General features: G+C 44.5%; 1 protein-coding gene across 5 annotated transcripts in view; it reads left to right on the forward strand.

The window, feature by feature from the left end:
• The first annotated feature begins 732 nt into the window (after window positions 1–732).
• The window catches only part of EXOC7 (exocyst complex component 7), an 83,728-nt gene continuing 71,940 nt past the window's right edge, over window positions 733–12,520 (forward strand). For 4 of the 5 annotated variants that reach the window (XM_063960556.1, XM_063960558.1, XM_063960557.1 and 1 more), the window contains exon 1: window positions 733–929. In XM_063960556.1, the coding sequence (XP_063816626.1) occupies window positions 870–929 (60 nt within the window). In that variant the 5' untranslated portion in view covers window positions 733–869. The remainder of the gene's footprint in view (window positions 930–12,520) is intronic. The other variant, XM_063960559.1, reaches the window with a different exon arrangement.

Consider the following 12,520-nt stretch of genomic DNA (forward strand, 5'->3'; position numbering starts at 1 on the left):
CAATCATTCATTCAGCACAGATGTAACAGCTAATAAGGTGATAACTTCAGAAAATCATATATATATATATATATATATATATATATATATATATAAACGTAATGAAGGAAGACCTGCGGCACTCAGAGACTTAAACGGTGATAATCATGTATTCACATCAGCAAACGAACCAACGTTTCGGGGCTCACACGCCCCTTTGTCAAGGTGATCAGAATTTTCTGATCACCTTGACAAAGGGGCGTGTGAGCCCCGAAACGTTGGTTCGTTTGCTGATGTGAATACATGATTATCACCGTTTAAGTCTCTGAGTGCCGCAGGTCTTTCTTCATTACGTTTGTTTATACGTTTTTTTCTGGAGGCACCGGAGCTATTTACCACGGCTATGAGGAGCGCCGGTCCATGAGCAAGTTTATATATATATATATATATATATCTTAGATAGGTAGTGAGTTAGTTTACCCTATGTTCAGAGCTTTTACCAGAAACCGCATAAAATGTAGCAGAAAATAAAAAATTTTTACATTTGTCATTATCCACTGACTTGCCGGTTGCTGTCTCACATAACTAAGTTGCCCCGCTCAGTGTGATCAATTCATGCTTTTGGTTTAATAAGAAAACTCGTGGAACGATAAGTGTTTGTTACTAGTTTATGCCTACAGTTAGCCACCTCCAACATGGCGGGTTCATTGCAGTCATTGCCTCTCAAAAGATGGCGTTAAACTTGTTGACGGAAATGTGAGCTGATCTTTGGGCGGAAGTGTGGCATATTGACATCTGAATCCGATGCTTGTGTCTGCCAGGAAGGGTGGAGGATACGGTTCTATATTCATTCGTCTTTTCGGATTTCTTTCGGTGATTTAATAAACAGCATGATTCCTAACGAGGACAGCTCCGCTAGGAAGCGGGAAATCGAGCAGAAGCTCAAGCAGGTCATTTTTTTCTATTTTATTTATACAAGTGTGAATAAGCCTGGTACTGTTACTGTGTGTGTATGTGTATGTGTAAACATATATATATATAGGTCGTCACTATCCTTGGTGTTGTAATAGTTTATTATGCTAATCTACAAGCTATCAGTTATTTTTATTTTACCTTAGATCACAGATTCTTCATTAATCTAATTCATTGGTGTAATAAAAGGGATCCGGTCTGAAGATCGACACTGTCTAGGTCGACCACTAGAGGTCGACAGTCACTAGGTCGCAGGGTTTGAAAGGCGACAGGGTTTCTGTGCCAAGTTGTGTGAAAGCATACTGTAAGTACAGGTCAAAAGGTCGACATGAGTTTTTCCAATTTTTTCTTTCTTTTTTTTTTTTTTACTTTTCCATACTTAACGATCCACGTGGACTACGATTGGAACGGTAATCTGTGCCGTGCGAAGCGAGGCACCTTGCCCGAAGCATGGCGAGCGGACACGGTGCACTAATTGGGGTTCCCGGTCACTCTACGAAGAAAACGACACCAAAAAAACAACAACTTCATGTCGACCTTTTGACCTGTCAACCTAGCACATGTCGACCTAGAAACTCTGTTGACCGTAAAACCCTGTTGACCTATAGTGGTCGACCTGAACATTGTCGACCTAGACACTGTCGATTTGATGATCCACATCCGTAATAAAAATATAATAATATCATCATACAAAATCTAGTGCTGTTAGGGGACTGCTCCAGTACTGACTATTTAATCTTGTCAAACAGTACAGTGAGGAACCCAGCAACCAGAGGGTAGGCTTGTTTAGTGGTTATTCAACCTGTGCTGGGTTCTCATCTATAGTTTTTCACAAAGGTGGCTGTATTGTATTGTTGGGACACACGTTATTCTACATGTGAAGAGAGCCACACAATATGCACTGTTGTTGAGGCCTTAGTAATAGCCTAGCATGAGTTGTGTAGAGTGTATATTGTACCCAGTTACGAGCGTGGCAGAGGCATACGCAATACACTTGCATCTCCACTTGTGACTGAAGGGCTGTAATGGGGCGTTCTCATGTGGGCAGTGTTTGATGGAATTGTGGACTGTGCCAAGTTGTGTGAAAGCATACTGTAAGTACAACTGTAGTCAGGTGTAATTTTTGCACTAAAGGTAGGGCTAATGCAGGTATGAAAACAAGAGTACGGCTACTAGCGTTCTGGATGCAGAGATGTGTATGAGTCTGTATAGAGGCAAATATACACATTTAGTTCCGTGCATGCATTTAGGAAGCAATTACTGGGTTCAGCTCTGCATCGGCCCCAAGGTGTCTGCAGGACACGTCAATTTATATTATTTACAGTAGTTAGTTTTGCCAATCAATATAAATTTCTTGTTTGCAGTAAAATCTCATACCAGGACTGTGGTTTTCTTTTTACTAGTAAGTAACTACATCATTGCTGTAAAAAAACAAACAAAAAAACCCCAAAGTAAGACGTTTCTTATGGATCAGACTTCTGTATAGATGGCTGTGTAATTGGGAATTATCACGGAGGAACAAAAGGGTTTTGCATTCTGCGGTCTCTTTAACCCTGATTAGTAGAATATTTAGGGCCAGATTCACATAGGTCTGGGAACTTTTCCCAGATTCTATGGGCGATATTATTTCTCTGACGTCCTAAGTGGATGCTGGGACCCCGCAAGGACCATGGGGAATAGCGGCTCCGCAGGAGACTGGGCACAACTATAAAGAAAGCTTTAGGTCTAACTGGTGTGCACTGGCTCCTCCCACTATGACCCTCCTCCAGACTTCAGTTAGAATCTTGTGCCCGGCTGAGCTGGATGCACACTAGGGGCTCTCCTGAGCTCCTAGAAAGAAAGTATATTTTAGGTTTTCTATTTTACAGTGAGATCTGCTGGCAACAGAGTCACTGCAGCGAGGGACTAAGGGGAGAAGAAGCGAACCTACCTAACTGGTGGTAGTTTGGGCTTCTTAGGCTACTGGACACCATTAGCTCCAGAGGGATCGACCGCAGGACCCGACCTTGGTGTTCGTTCCCGGAGCCGCGCCGCCGGCCCCCTTACAGAGCCAGAAGCAAGAAGTGTTCCGGAAAATCGGCGGCAGAAGACTTCGGTCTTCAACAAGGTAGCGCACAGCACTGCAGCTGTGCGCCATTGCTCCTCATGCACACCTCACACTCCGGTCACTGATGGGTGCAGGGCGCTGGGGGGGGGCGCCCTGAGGGCAATATAAGACACCTTGGCTGGCAAATCTACACCATATATAGTCAGGAAGGCTGTGACCAATGTGTATAGACCAATGTGCTGGGTGCTGTCAAAGTCAGAAAAATATCTCTATGCACACTACCATATTTGCACCTCACACAGGTCCGTGCTGCGCGTGCGTACGCTCTCCCGTGCGTGCGCATACTCACAGTCGCGGGCACCCGCAGGCGCATGGTATGCGTATTTACGGTAGAGTTTATGCGATCATAGCGTGCGACTCAATCATTACATATTTTCACTAATAATGTATTTTGTAGATCATGGTCCCTTTGATAGATTCTGAAAGTTTGGTTAATATAGAATGTTCATGAACAGAGGAATCCCTCTTTGTTTGATACGAAGGGTCAGATAGGAGTAATACAGTGGTGTTTAGTATCCATCGGAAGAATATTTAATTAGAAATATTCCGGTGTTGGTTTGAAGCAGATCAATCGCTCGTGCGAATAGTTATGGACATAAGAAGTTTATGAACATTTACTTTATTTGCACTTTATTACCCATGCGGCGGGAAACCCAGTTTCCCTCCCACCTGAGCAGTTGGAAATAGTCACAGCCCACCTGTATGAATCAACCTATGACCTTTTGTTATAATGCGAAGCCGAATTCCTGTGTCCAATGAACAATGAGATTGTAGGGACCATTGAATTGTATTGTGTGTGGGGCATAAATAGCAGGCCGACCATATCCAACTTCACTCTCTTCAACGGTTCTCATTGCTGATAATCGGGAGCTGGATATCGAGGCGCATGCGATCGTTCCCCTTGTGCGTAAGTTTTCTCCGTAATCATATTGTCTTACTGTGAGCCATTTCTCTCTCTCTCCCTCTCTTCTCTTTCTCTCGTATTTTCCCCTGATTAGACTTGAATTATATCGTATTGTATTTCCTGTGTAGTTATCTGGTTAGTTGGTTTATGTTATACTGTAGTGTATGCTTTGTACTGTGATTCTTTTTGCAAGTAATAGTCATAATACATATAATAGGTTTCGGACCCTAAGTCAGGTATCTGTGTATTCTTTATAGTGTTAAGTATTCTCTGAGCGTCGGTGACGCTCAAGCAGCTTTGTAGGTAATCAGGTTACACAAGGTTGCACTTACACATTGTCTCCACACTAAGGTTTACTGTGTATTTCATTGCTGAAGGTATAGATATAAAGGTTTAACGTTGTGAGCGTCTGCATCGCTGGTGATCTTCTCGTGGTCCCGAGCGTCCGCTACGCTATAGTTAATCATTACGTTAGTCGTCAGCCAATAGCGTGCCTGCCAGTGATCACTAAGCCGTAAGCGAACGTGACGCTTGAGCGTCTCGCCTACGGCTGAGCGATCGTTACGCAACTTGCGTACCCTTACGGTACTTCTTACGTAGCTAGCGTACAGTGTTCTTAGACCTCATAAAGGGTTATATACACGATAAATATTTAGCTTTATCAATTGGCGGCTCGTCCTGTCCTTCACATATCTGCACTAGGTAGATCAGCAGACATTATCCCTCAGCAAAGGGCGGGAGGTTGTCTCGTAGTGCTGACGGGATAAGCGTCTGCTTCGCTTAGATAAAAGAGTGCTGAAGGAATCCGGGAACCGGAGGTAAGAACAAAACGCTAGTGTCTTTTAAAACTGTTTATTTTTCTGTCTTGCGTACACACGCACGCACACATATATATCTGCATTTCCGTTTCATTTTCGTATATCATTCTCCTGTCTGCCAGTTTTATAGTTGATAAAAAAAGTGCCAAAAGAGATTTGCTGTTATTTCATAGTTTAAGAGTAAAGGTAATATAGTTAAAAGATAGACAAACACACAGTTTTGCCTGGGAGATAAGGCGAAGTCAGTGTGTTGTGTGGTAGATGACCAGGGATCATCTACATTGATAAAAATATAAATTGTGTTACGGTGGATCTTTGCTTTGCGTACACGTGTCCCTAACAAAAGACTTGTGTACGCAATCCAAAGGCGGACGCACGCAGCGTACATTACGCAACGGAGCGTCCGGTTACGCCCACGTAGCTCAAGTCACGATAAGTTGATTTTAACGCAACGCGATAAGTAACGCAAAGCGGTAAATAGCGCCACAGGCGATAAATAACGCAAGTCTATTTTTTGGAAATCCAAAATTTAAATTAACAGATCCTGCTCCTAATTGGTAACACAGCTGGGCTAAAGAAAAATTTCTGCATAGAAATAGAAGCAAAAGTGTACATGTGATGAGTGAGTGTTTTTGTATTACATAAGTTTATATAACTTAAAGGTTGAACCACAAGAAAAGTCGAGTACTCGTGAGGTACACGCGTGTAAGTGACGTGCACGGTGGCTAGGGAGGCATCCTTGGTTAAACATAATATTTGAGCATTAGAGTATAGCGGACCAGTATAGAACAAGACCAGGAGGTCAGACCAGGAGGTCGTACAGAACAAGACCAGGAGGTCATAACAGACCAGGAGGTCCAGGTACAGTAAACAGGGAAGTCCGCTATACAGTTCAGAGGCACAACACCGAGAAGGGTTGGTGCAAGACCCATATAGGCCGTACAAGCTCTGGCTGAAGGAATTCGCAGTCGTAAGTTTCGATTCCATTGGTCTTTCTGTACACAAGCTTAGTTGTTTGTGTACTGAACGACTGGACCGCACGTAATTGTGTACAGTAGTTAGTAATCTGACCTAGTACCATTAGAGTAAAGGGGTCACAAACGCTATTTGTACATTCTGACGTGATTTGTGTAATTTTTTATTTTTCAAGAAGGGAAGTTCGCTGGTCACTCAGGAACTATCTGACAAACCTCACCTTTACTGGAAAGAGTAAGTGTTCTGCGGATAACCCTCACATGTTCCAGTAAACAACGGTTTTTATAGGTGCCCTGGGTCGAGTACGCCAGCACCATATCGGTGTGATCAGGTCGTATTGGTCGGCGTGGGCGAGTGAGTGGGGTACTCGGTAAACCGCCACCGTCGGCCTATTGTGAACAATCTGGTTTTCTGTAAGGGTTCGCTGAAGACCTTGATATAGAGATCAGAGGTAGAGTAAGCAACGCCTGCAGAGTTATGGGGGCCAGTTGTTCAGGTAGGGGGCGATCAACCTCGGTTCGGGTTGATTCAGTGGTCCGACCAATTGGGTCGGCCAGGTATATCATGTGTGAAAAATATGGAAGTCACACAGAGGTTTTATGTGATGAATGGGAGAGAATGACGGTACAAGACCGGGAGAAATTCCCAAGAATAGGTAGCTTCAGCCCAGAGGTGTTACAAAATTTAAGGAGGAGGATATGTCTCATAAAATCAACAAAGAGACGAGTTCAGCATTATGATTATTTACAGTTGTGGCAACAGGAAGGTGAGATACAGAGAGGTTTGGCTCAGGCGGCAGGATCTGGCTCTAACAGAAAACTGATTGCCACGGCCCCGCCGCCACCATATATATCAGGAGAGAAGTTGATTACGGAGAAAGACGCACTAAGGTGTAACACAAAATCACTTAGTAACTGTGTAAATGTTAATGATAATGTTAACCCATTAACCCATGCAAGTATTAACCCGTGCAAGTTGTACCCTGTTTTGAACTTTCCTCAGGAGTGTGATCAAGAGGACGAAGCGACAACGATTTCAGCGCTCTCTCTAGCAGCCACCATAGCAGAGACCACAGTAGGCACAGCAACACCCACGAGATTAGTAAAGGCCCCTAGCGGAGGGATAGGTGAGGTCGTATCAACTGGTAAGTACGGCACCATGCATTATGCTGAGACTATTTCACCACAAGCTGTAGAATCTACACAGAATGAGGTTGTTAGAATTACTCCTGTTAGGGTAATAGCAGTTCCCAACGGGAAAACAGATGTATCAGGAGCCACTCCCATAAGGAACATTGCCATGTACAGCCCATTTTCCCGAATGGAATTAAGGACCATAGTGTCTGAATTCCCTGACCCTAGAAAAGATTTAGTTGCCAGCCAAAAATACATCACAGACTTAGGAAACACTTTAGAGCCCAATAATAAAGATTGGCAGATATTGCTAAAAGCTTGTTTACCCTCCAATGTCGACTCAGCTCAATTTTTAGCTGATTGTGGACTAGATCTGGATGTACCTCTTACAGATGTGTACAACAAAGATAACGTAAGAAGGATAAACAAAAAGAGTCAGAAACAGCTGCAGAATATTTTCACCGGGCACTATTAGAAATGGCAAAGTACACTGGTAAAGAGGACATTAGGACAAATCCAAACCATCGAGAAATAGCAGTATCTGTACTAATGGATGGTTTGAAGGAAACATTAAAGGCAAGGGTACAGACCACGCAACCATGTTGGCGAGGTCTGTCAGTGTCCACTTTGAGAGAGGCTGCTATTGATCACGACCGAAACATCACCAGACACAGGGAGTCGCAGAGTGATAAGCTAATGTCAGTAAGTATACAGGCTCTGACCACAAAGCAGCCTGCGTATGTACCATCCAACCCTATGGGTAAGTCAACTATGATAACATGTTATTCTTGTCAAAGACAGGGGCACTATGCACGAGACTGTAGAGCGAAAAATTCGCAAAGATCATACCAACCCCCTAGACAACGACACGACACACGACATTGGGATCAGGGTCCGCAGAAACGGAGTTATGAGCCACATACAGGGGAAACAAAAAGATATCCCCCAAACAGAGACTGGCATGCCTCTGGTAGTTCCCAACTATCTCCCTCACAAATAGTTGCTGCCAGCGGGATTCAGGGAGGTCACCATACCCAATAGGGGTGTGGCCATACCTGTAATCTGCAGCCAGTGAAATTGATTGCCAACCTTGAAAGTGAACCCGAGGTCGCAATTAATGTAGCTGGTAAAACTTTAAACTTTCTTGTAGACACAGGGGCGGCCAAGTCAGTGATAAATTCGACAGTGGGCATGAGGACCACTGGTAGGACAATTCCAGCCATGGGAGTAACAGGAGTAGTCCAGCACTACCCTGTTAGCAAACCAGCCGAGATTACAATAGGGCCTTTGCATACCAAGCATTCCTTTTTGCTGGCTGCATCGGCACCAACCAATCTCCTGGGAAGAGATTTACTGTGTAAAATGGGGTGCGTCATTTATTGTACTCCTGAAGGTGTATTCTTGGACATACCTGAGAAACACGCTCAGGAAGTGCGAGACACGTTAGACTCCCCATCAAAATTAATGTCACATACCATTATGACAAATAGGAATCCATCCCAAGTAGAAGAGATGACATCTCAGATACCAGAGTCACTTTGGACAAAAGACGGACAGGACACTGGATTAATGGCAAACGTAGCTCCAGTAGTTGTACAAGTAAAAGATGGTAGGATAGCTCCAAAAATCCCACAATATCCTCTGAAGCCAGAGGTGGAGTTAGGAGTTTACCCAGTAATAGAGCGCTTGCTACAACAGGGCATTCTGGTAAGAACGTCCAGCACTGCCAATAGTCCCATCTTCCCTGTTAAGAAGAGTGGGGGGAGGGGTTACAGGCTAGTGCAGGATCTAAGGGGGATTAACAAAATAGTTGAGTCAGTTCCCCGTAGTGCCAAATCCAGCTGTCATCCTAATGCAAATCCCTCCCACTGCCAAATTTTTCACTGTTATTGACCTCTGCTCCGCTTTCTTTTCGGTACCTCTGCACCCTGACAGCCAATATTTGTTTGCATTCACATACAGAGGAGTCCAATATACGTGGACTCGATTACCCCAAGGTTTCATAGATAGTCCAAGTATATTTTCTCAGGCTTTGCATGATTGTTTACAGTCTTTTCAACCAGACAGTGGATCAGTATTGATACAGTATGTGGACGATTTATTACTGTGTTCAGATTCACTGGAAGCATCTCTGAAGGATACGAAACAGCTCCTGTTTCATCTTTCAGACACCGGACACAAGGTGTCCAAAGACAAGTTGCAATTATGCCAAACTAAGGTAAAATATTTGGGACACTGTCTAACACAAGGACTGAGACACCTGACCGCTGATAGAATCCAAGCAATTAGAGACATGACCCTGCCACAAACCCAGCAACAGATCAGAACGTTTTTAGGAATGTGTGGGTATTGCCGTAATTGGATCCCAGGGTTTTCCATTTTAGCGTTACCTTTGCAGGAAATGGTCTCCTCAAACAAACCTGATAGGATCTCGCATACAGACGAGTCCGAAACAGCATTTGAGAGACTTAAACAGTGCCTAACGCAGGCACCAGCACTAGGTATGCCAGACTATGGGAAACCCTTTGAACTATACGGAACAGAAAGTGCTGGTTGCGCGGCAGGCGTACTAACCCAAAAACACGGTGATGCTAGCAGGCCAGTTGCATACTACAGCGCTCAGCTAGACACGGTAGCGCGATCCCTCCCCACATGCTTGCGAAGCATTGCTGCGATAGCATTGCTAGTGACAAAAAGCGAAGATGTCGTGCTAGGCCACAACCTCACAATCCATACGCCACATGCGGTATCAGCCTTATTGAATTCTGCCCAAACCAGACACGTCTCATCAGCGAGGTTTACAAGATGGGAATTAGCACTAATGGCCCCCGTAAACATCACCATAAGGAGATGCAGTGCATTAAATCCTGCAACATATCTCCCAGGTGTGCCTGGTCAGGCACAAAGGGTGGAAGGTGAGAGTGCTGGGGAAGGAGGATTTAATACAAAGGAAGATACACATGATTGTATGGAATATTTGACCCAAAATTTTACCGCAAGGCCTGACATCAGTGACAACCCACTGGAAGATGCAGAACTCACGTTCTACACGGACGGTAGTTGTCACAGACAGTCAGACTCGGGAGACTTGTGTACTGGATACGCAGTCGTAGATGACCAAGACACCATAGAAGCGGAACCGCTAGGCCCACCTCACTCAGCCCAGGTTGCTGAACTGGTCGCCCTAACCAGAGCATGTGAATTGGCTAAGGGTAAGTCAGCCAATATCTACACCGATTCTAGATACGCATTCGGGGTAGTCCATGATTTCGGAGCCCTATGGCGCCTCAGAAATTTCATGACGGCAGCTGGTACACCGGTAGCGCATGCAGCTCACATAAAAAGGCTTCTAACAGCGATACAGGAACCCGACAGAGTGGCTGTTATCAAATGTAAAGCACACACATATAGCCAAGACCCGGTATCACTTGGTAACAGCCGAGCAGACGAAGCTGCTAAGTTAGCAGCTGCTACCCCCATACAGACAGACACCACACAACTGATGGTATTCAATACCATCAACACACAGAAGTTGTGTAAAATGCAAAATTTGTGTTCCACACAGGAAAGGGCAGTCTGGAAGGCAAAGGGATGTGGCCAAGAGTCCTCAGGACTCTGGACGGATGGACATGGTAAACCAGTGGCCCCCAGAGCATATCTTCCATGTCTGGCTGAAGCAGCTCACGGGCTGACTCATCTAGGCAGGGAGGGAATGTGCAAATTGGTAAGAGCCTATTGGTGCGCCCCAGGATTCTCCTCTCATGCGAGTAAAAGAGCAATGTCATGCCTTACCTGTCTGAGAAAGAATATTGGAAAGGCAATACCAACAGAACCATCCCATATCCCACCTGCCGGCGGCCCTTTCCAGGTAATACAAATTGACTTCATTCAATTACCCCCTTGTCGGAATTTGAAATATGTACTTGTTTGTATAGATGTTTTCTCAAATTGGGTCGAAGCATTTCCTGCAGCTACAAATACCGCTATGTTTACAGCTAAGAAAATTGTGCAGGAATTTGTATGTAGATATGGTATCCCTAGAATAATCGAGAGTGATAGGGGTACCCATTTTACAGGTGATGTCTTTCAAGGAATGTGTAAGTTGATGGGAATTGATAGCAAGCTGCACACTCCGTACCGTCCACAGGCGAGTGCGAAGGTCGAAAGAGTGAACAGCACTATTAAAAATAAATTGAGTAAAGTGATGGCAGAGACAGGATTGACATGGCCAGAAGCTTTACCCATTGTATTGTACAGTATCAGAACCACTCCCAGGTCCCCTCTTAATCTGTCCCCCTTTGAAATCTTATTTGGTCGACAACCGCATGTCATGATTAACCCTCAGGATGATTTGAAATGTAACAATGAAGTAACTGTAAAGTACTTGATTAACATGAGTAAACAGTTAAGGAATCAAAATGATAATCTAAAGTTGGTGATTCCTGATCTACCTGATAGTAGTTGTCATGACATTGAACCTGGGGATTATGTAATGATACGAAATTTTCTACGCTCAGGTTGCCTTATTGACAGATGGGAAGGACCATACCAGGTCTTATTGACTAGCACGACAGCATTGAAGGTTGCTGAGAGAGAGACTTGGGTCCATTCATCCCACTGCAAGAAGGTTGCTGATCCAGAGAAGTCCCGTGATAAGGAACAGACGGTAGAGGTTGTATCACTGGAGTGTCTGTTCCAGGAGGACTGAGGCGGCACCTGAGCCTTGAAGACCGAGAGCTGTTGTCGACTCCCCACTCCCTTTTATTGTTTTTCTCCACTTCCCATCCCCTCTCCCTCAAATGTATTTTTCCTCCTTCTCATTCTTCTTCGTCTCCTCCTCAAAGATGGACTTGCCCCAAGAGACTGTGATCCGGATTTTCCTGTTGACCATGATGTTGACCAGAGCAGTCTGTTCCGGCGAGAGTACCATGGAGGTCGATAGAGGTTCTGGAGTGGGTTCTGATGATAAAGATGGAGGCCTAGTTTTCCAAGATCAACCTAACCAACAAGCAAAGGCGAGTATCAGAAAACGATCCGATAGCATTGACCATAGAAGAAATTGTGACGGATTGTTAGCTGAAGAAAACTGTATCTGTAGGCTCTGTAACAATGTCATTGAAGATGGGTGCATTAAGAAATGCCAATCCAGTTTTAATATCCATATGGACCGGCATCCATTGAGTGATTATCACTCCTTAGTGGGTAATGTATTAAACAAAACAGATTGTTGGGTATGCTCTCAAGTACCTCAGGGTCATAGCAAATCAGGGCTAGTACCATTTCCTTTAACGATAGGGGAGGTACTTGAGTTAAATGGTGGGAGACCGGTGGACCGGAGGTTTAATATCTCCAGCCCTCCTAGTTTGAAGCTCCACCAATACCACGTGGATAGGTCCCTATTATGTTTTAACATCTCCAATTCCAGAAAGCCGGGAAATTGGGAAGTATCATGGAGTGACCACACCATGACCTTTTCACATAGAGCAGATAGAATGCCTACAGATACAGAGCTTGTACGCCACATAGCCAGTAGAGGAAAATCTTTCCGGTATAGATACACCTTAGGAAATAGGATTACTAGAGTTGGAGAAGTATCACCAGGATACTGTGCACATATCGTACAACCTGATAC

Source organism: Pseudophryne corroboree, chromosome 3 (assembly GCF_028390025.1).
Source record: "Pseudophryne corroboree isolate aPseCor3 chromosome 3, aPseCor3.hap2, whole genome shotgun sequence".
NCBI lineage: Eukaryota > Metazoa > Chordata > Amphibia > Anura > Myobatrachidae > Pseudophryne > Pseudophryne corroboree.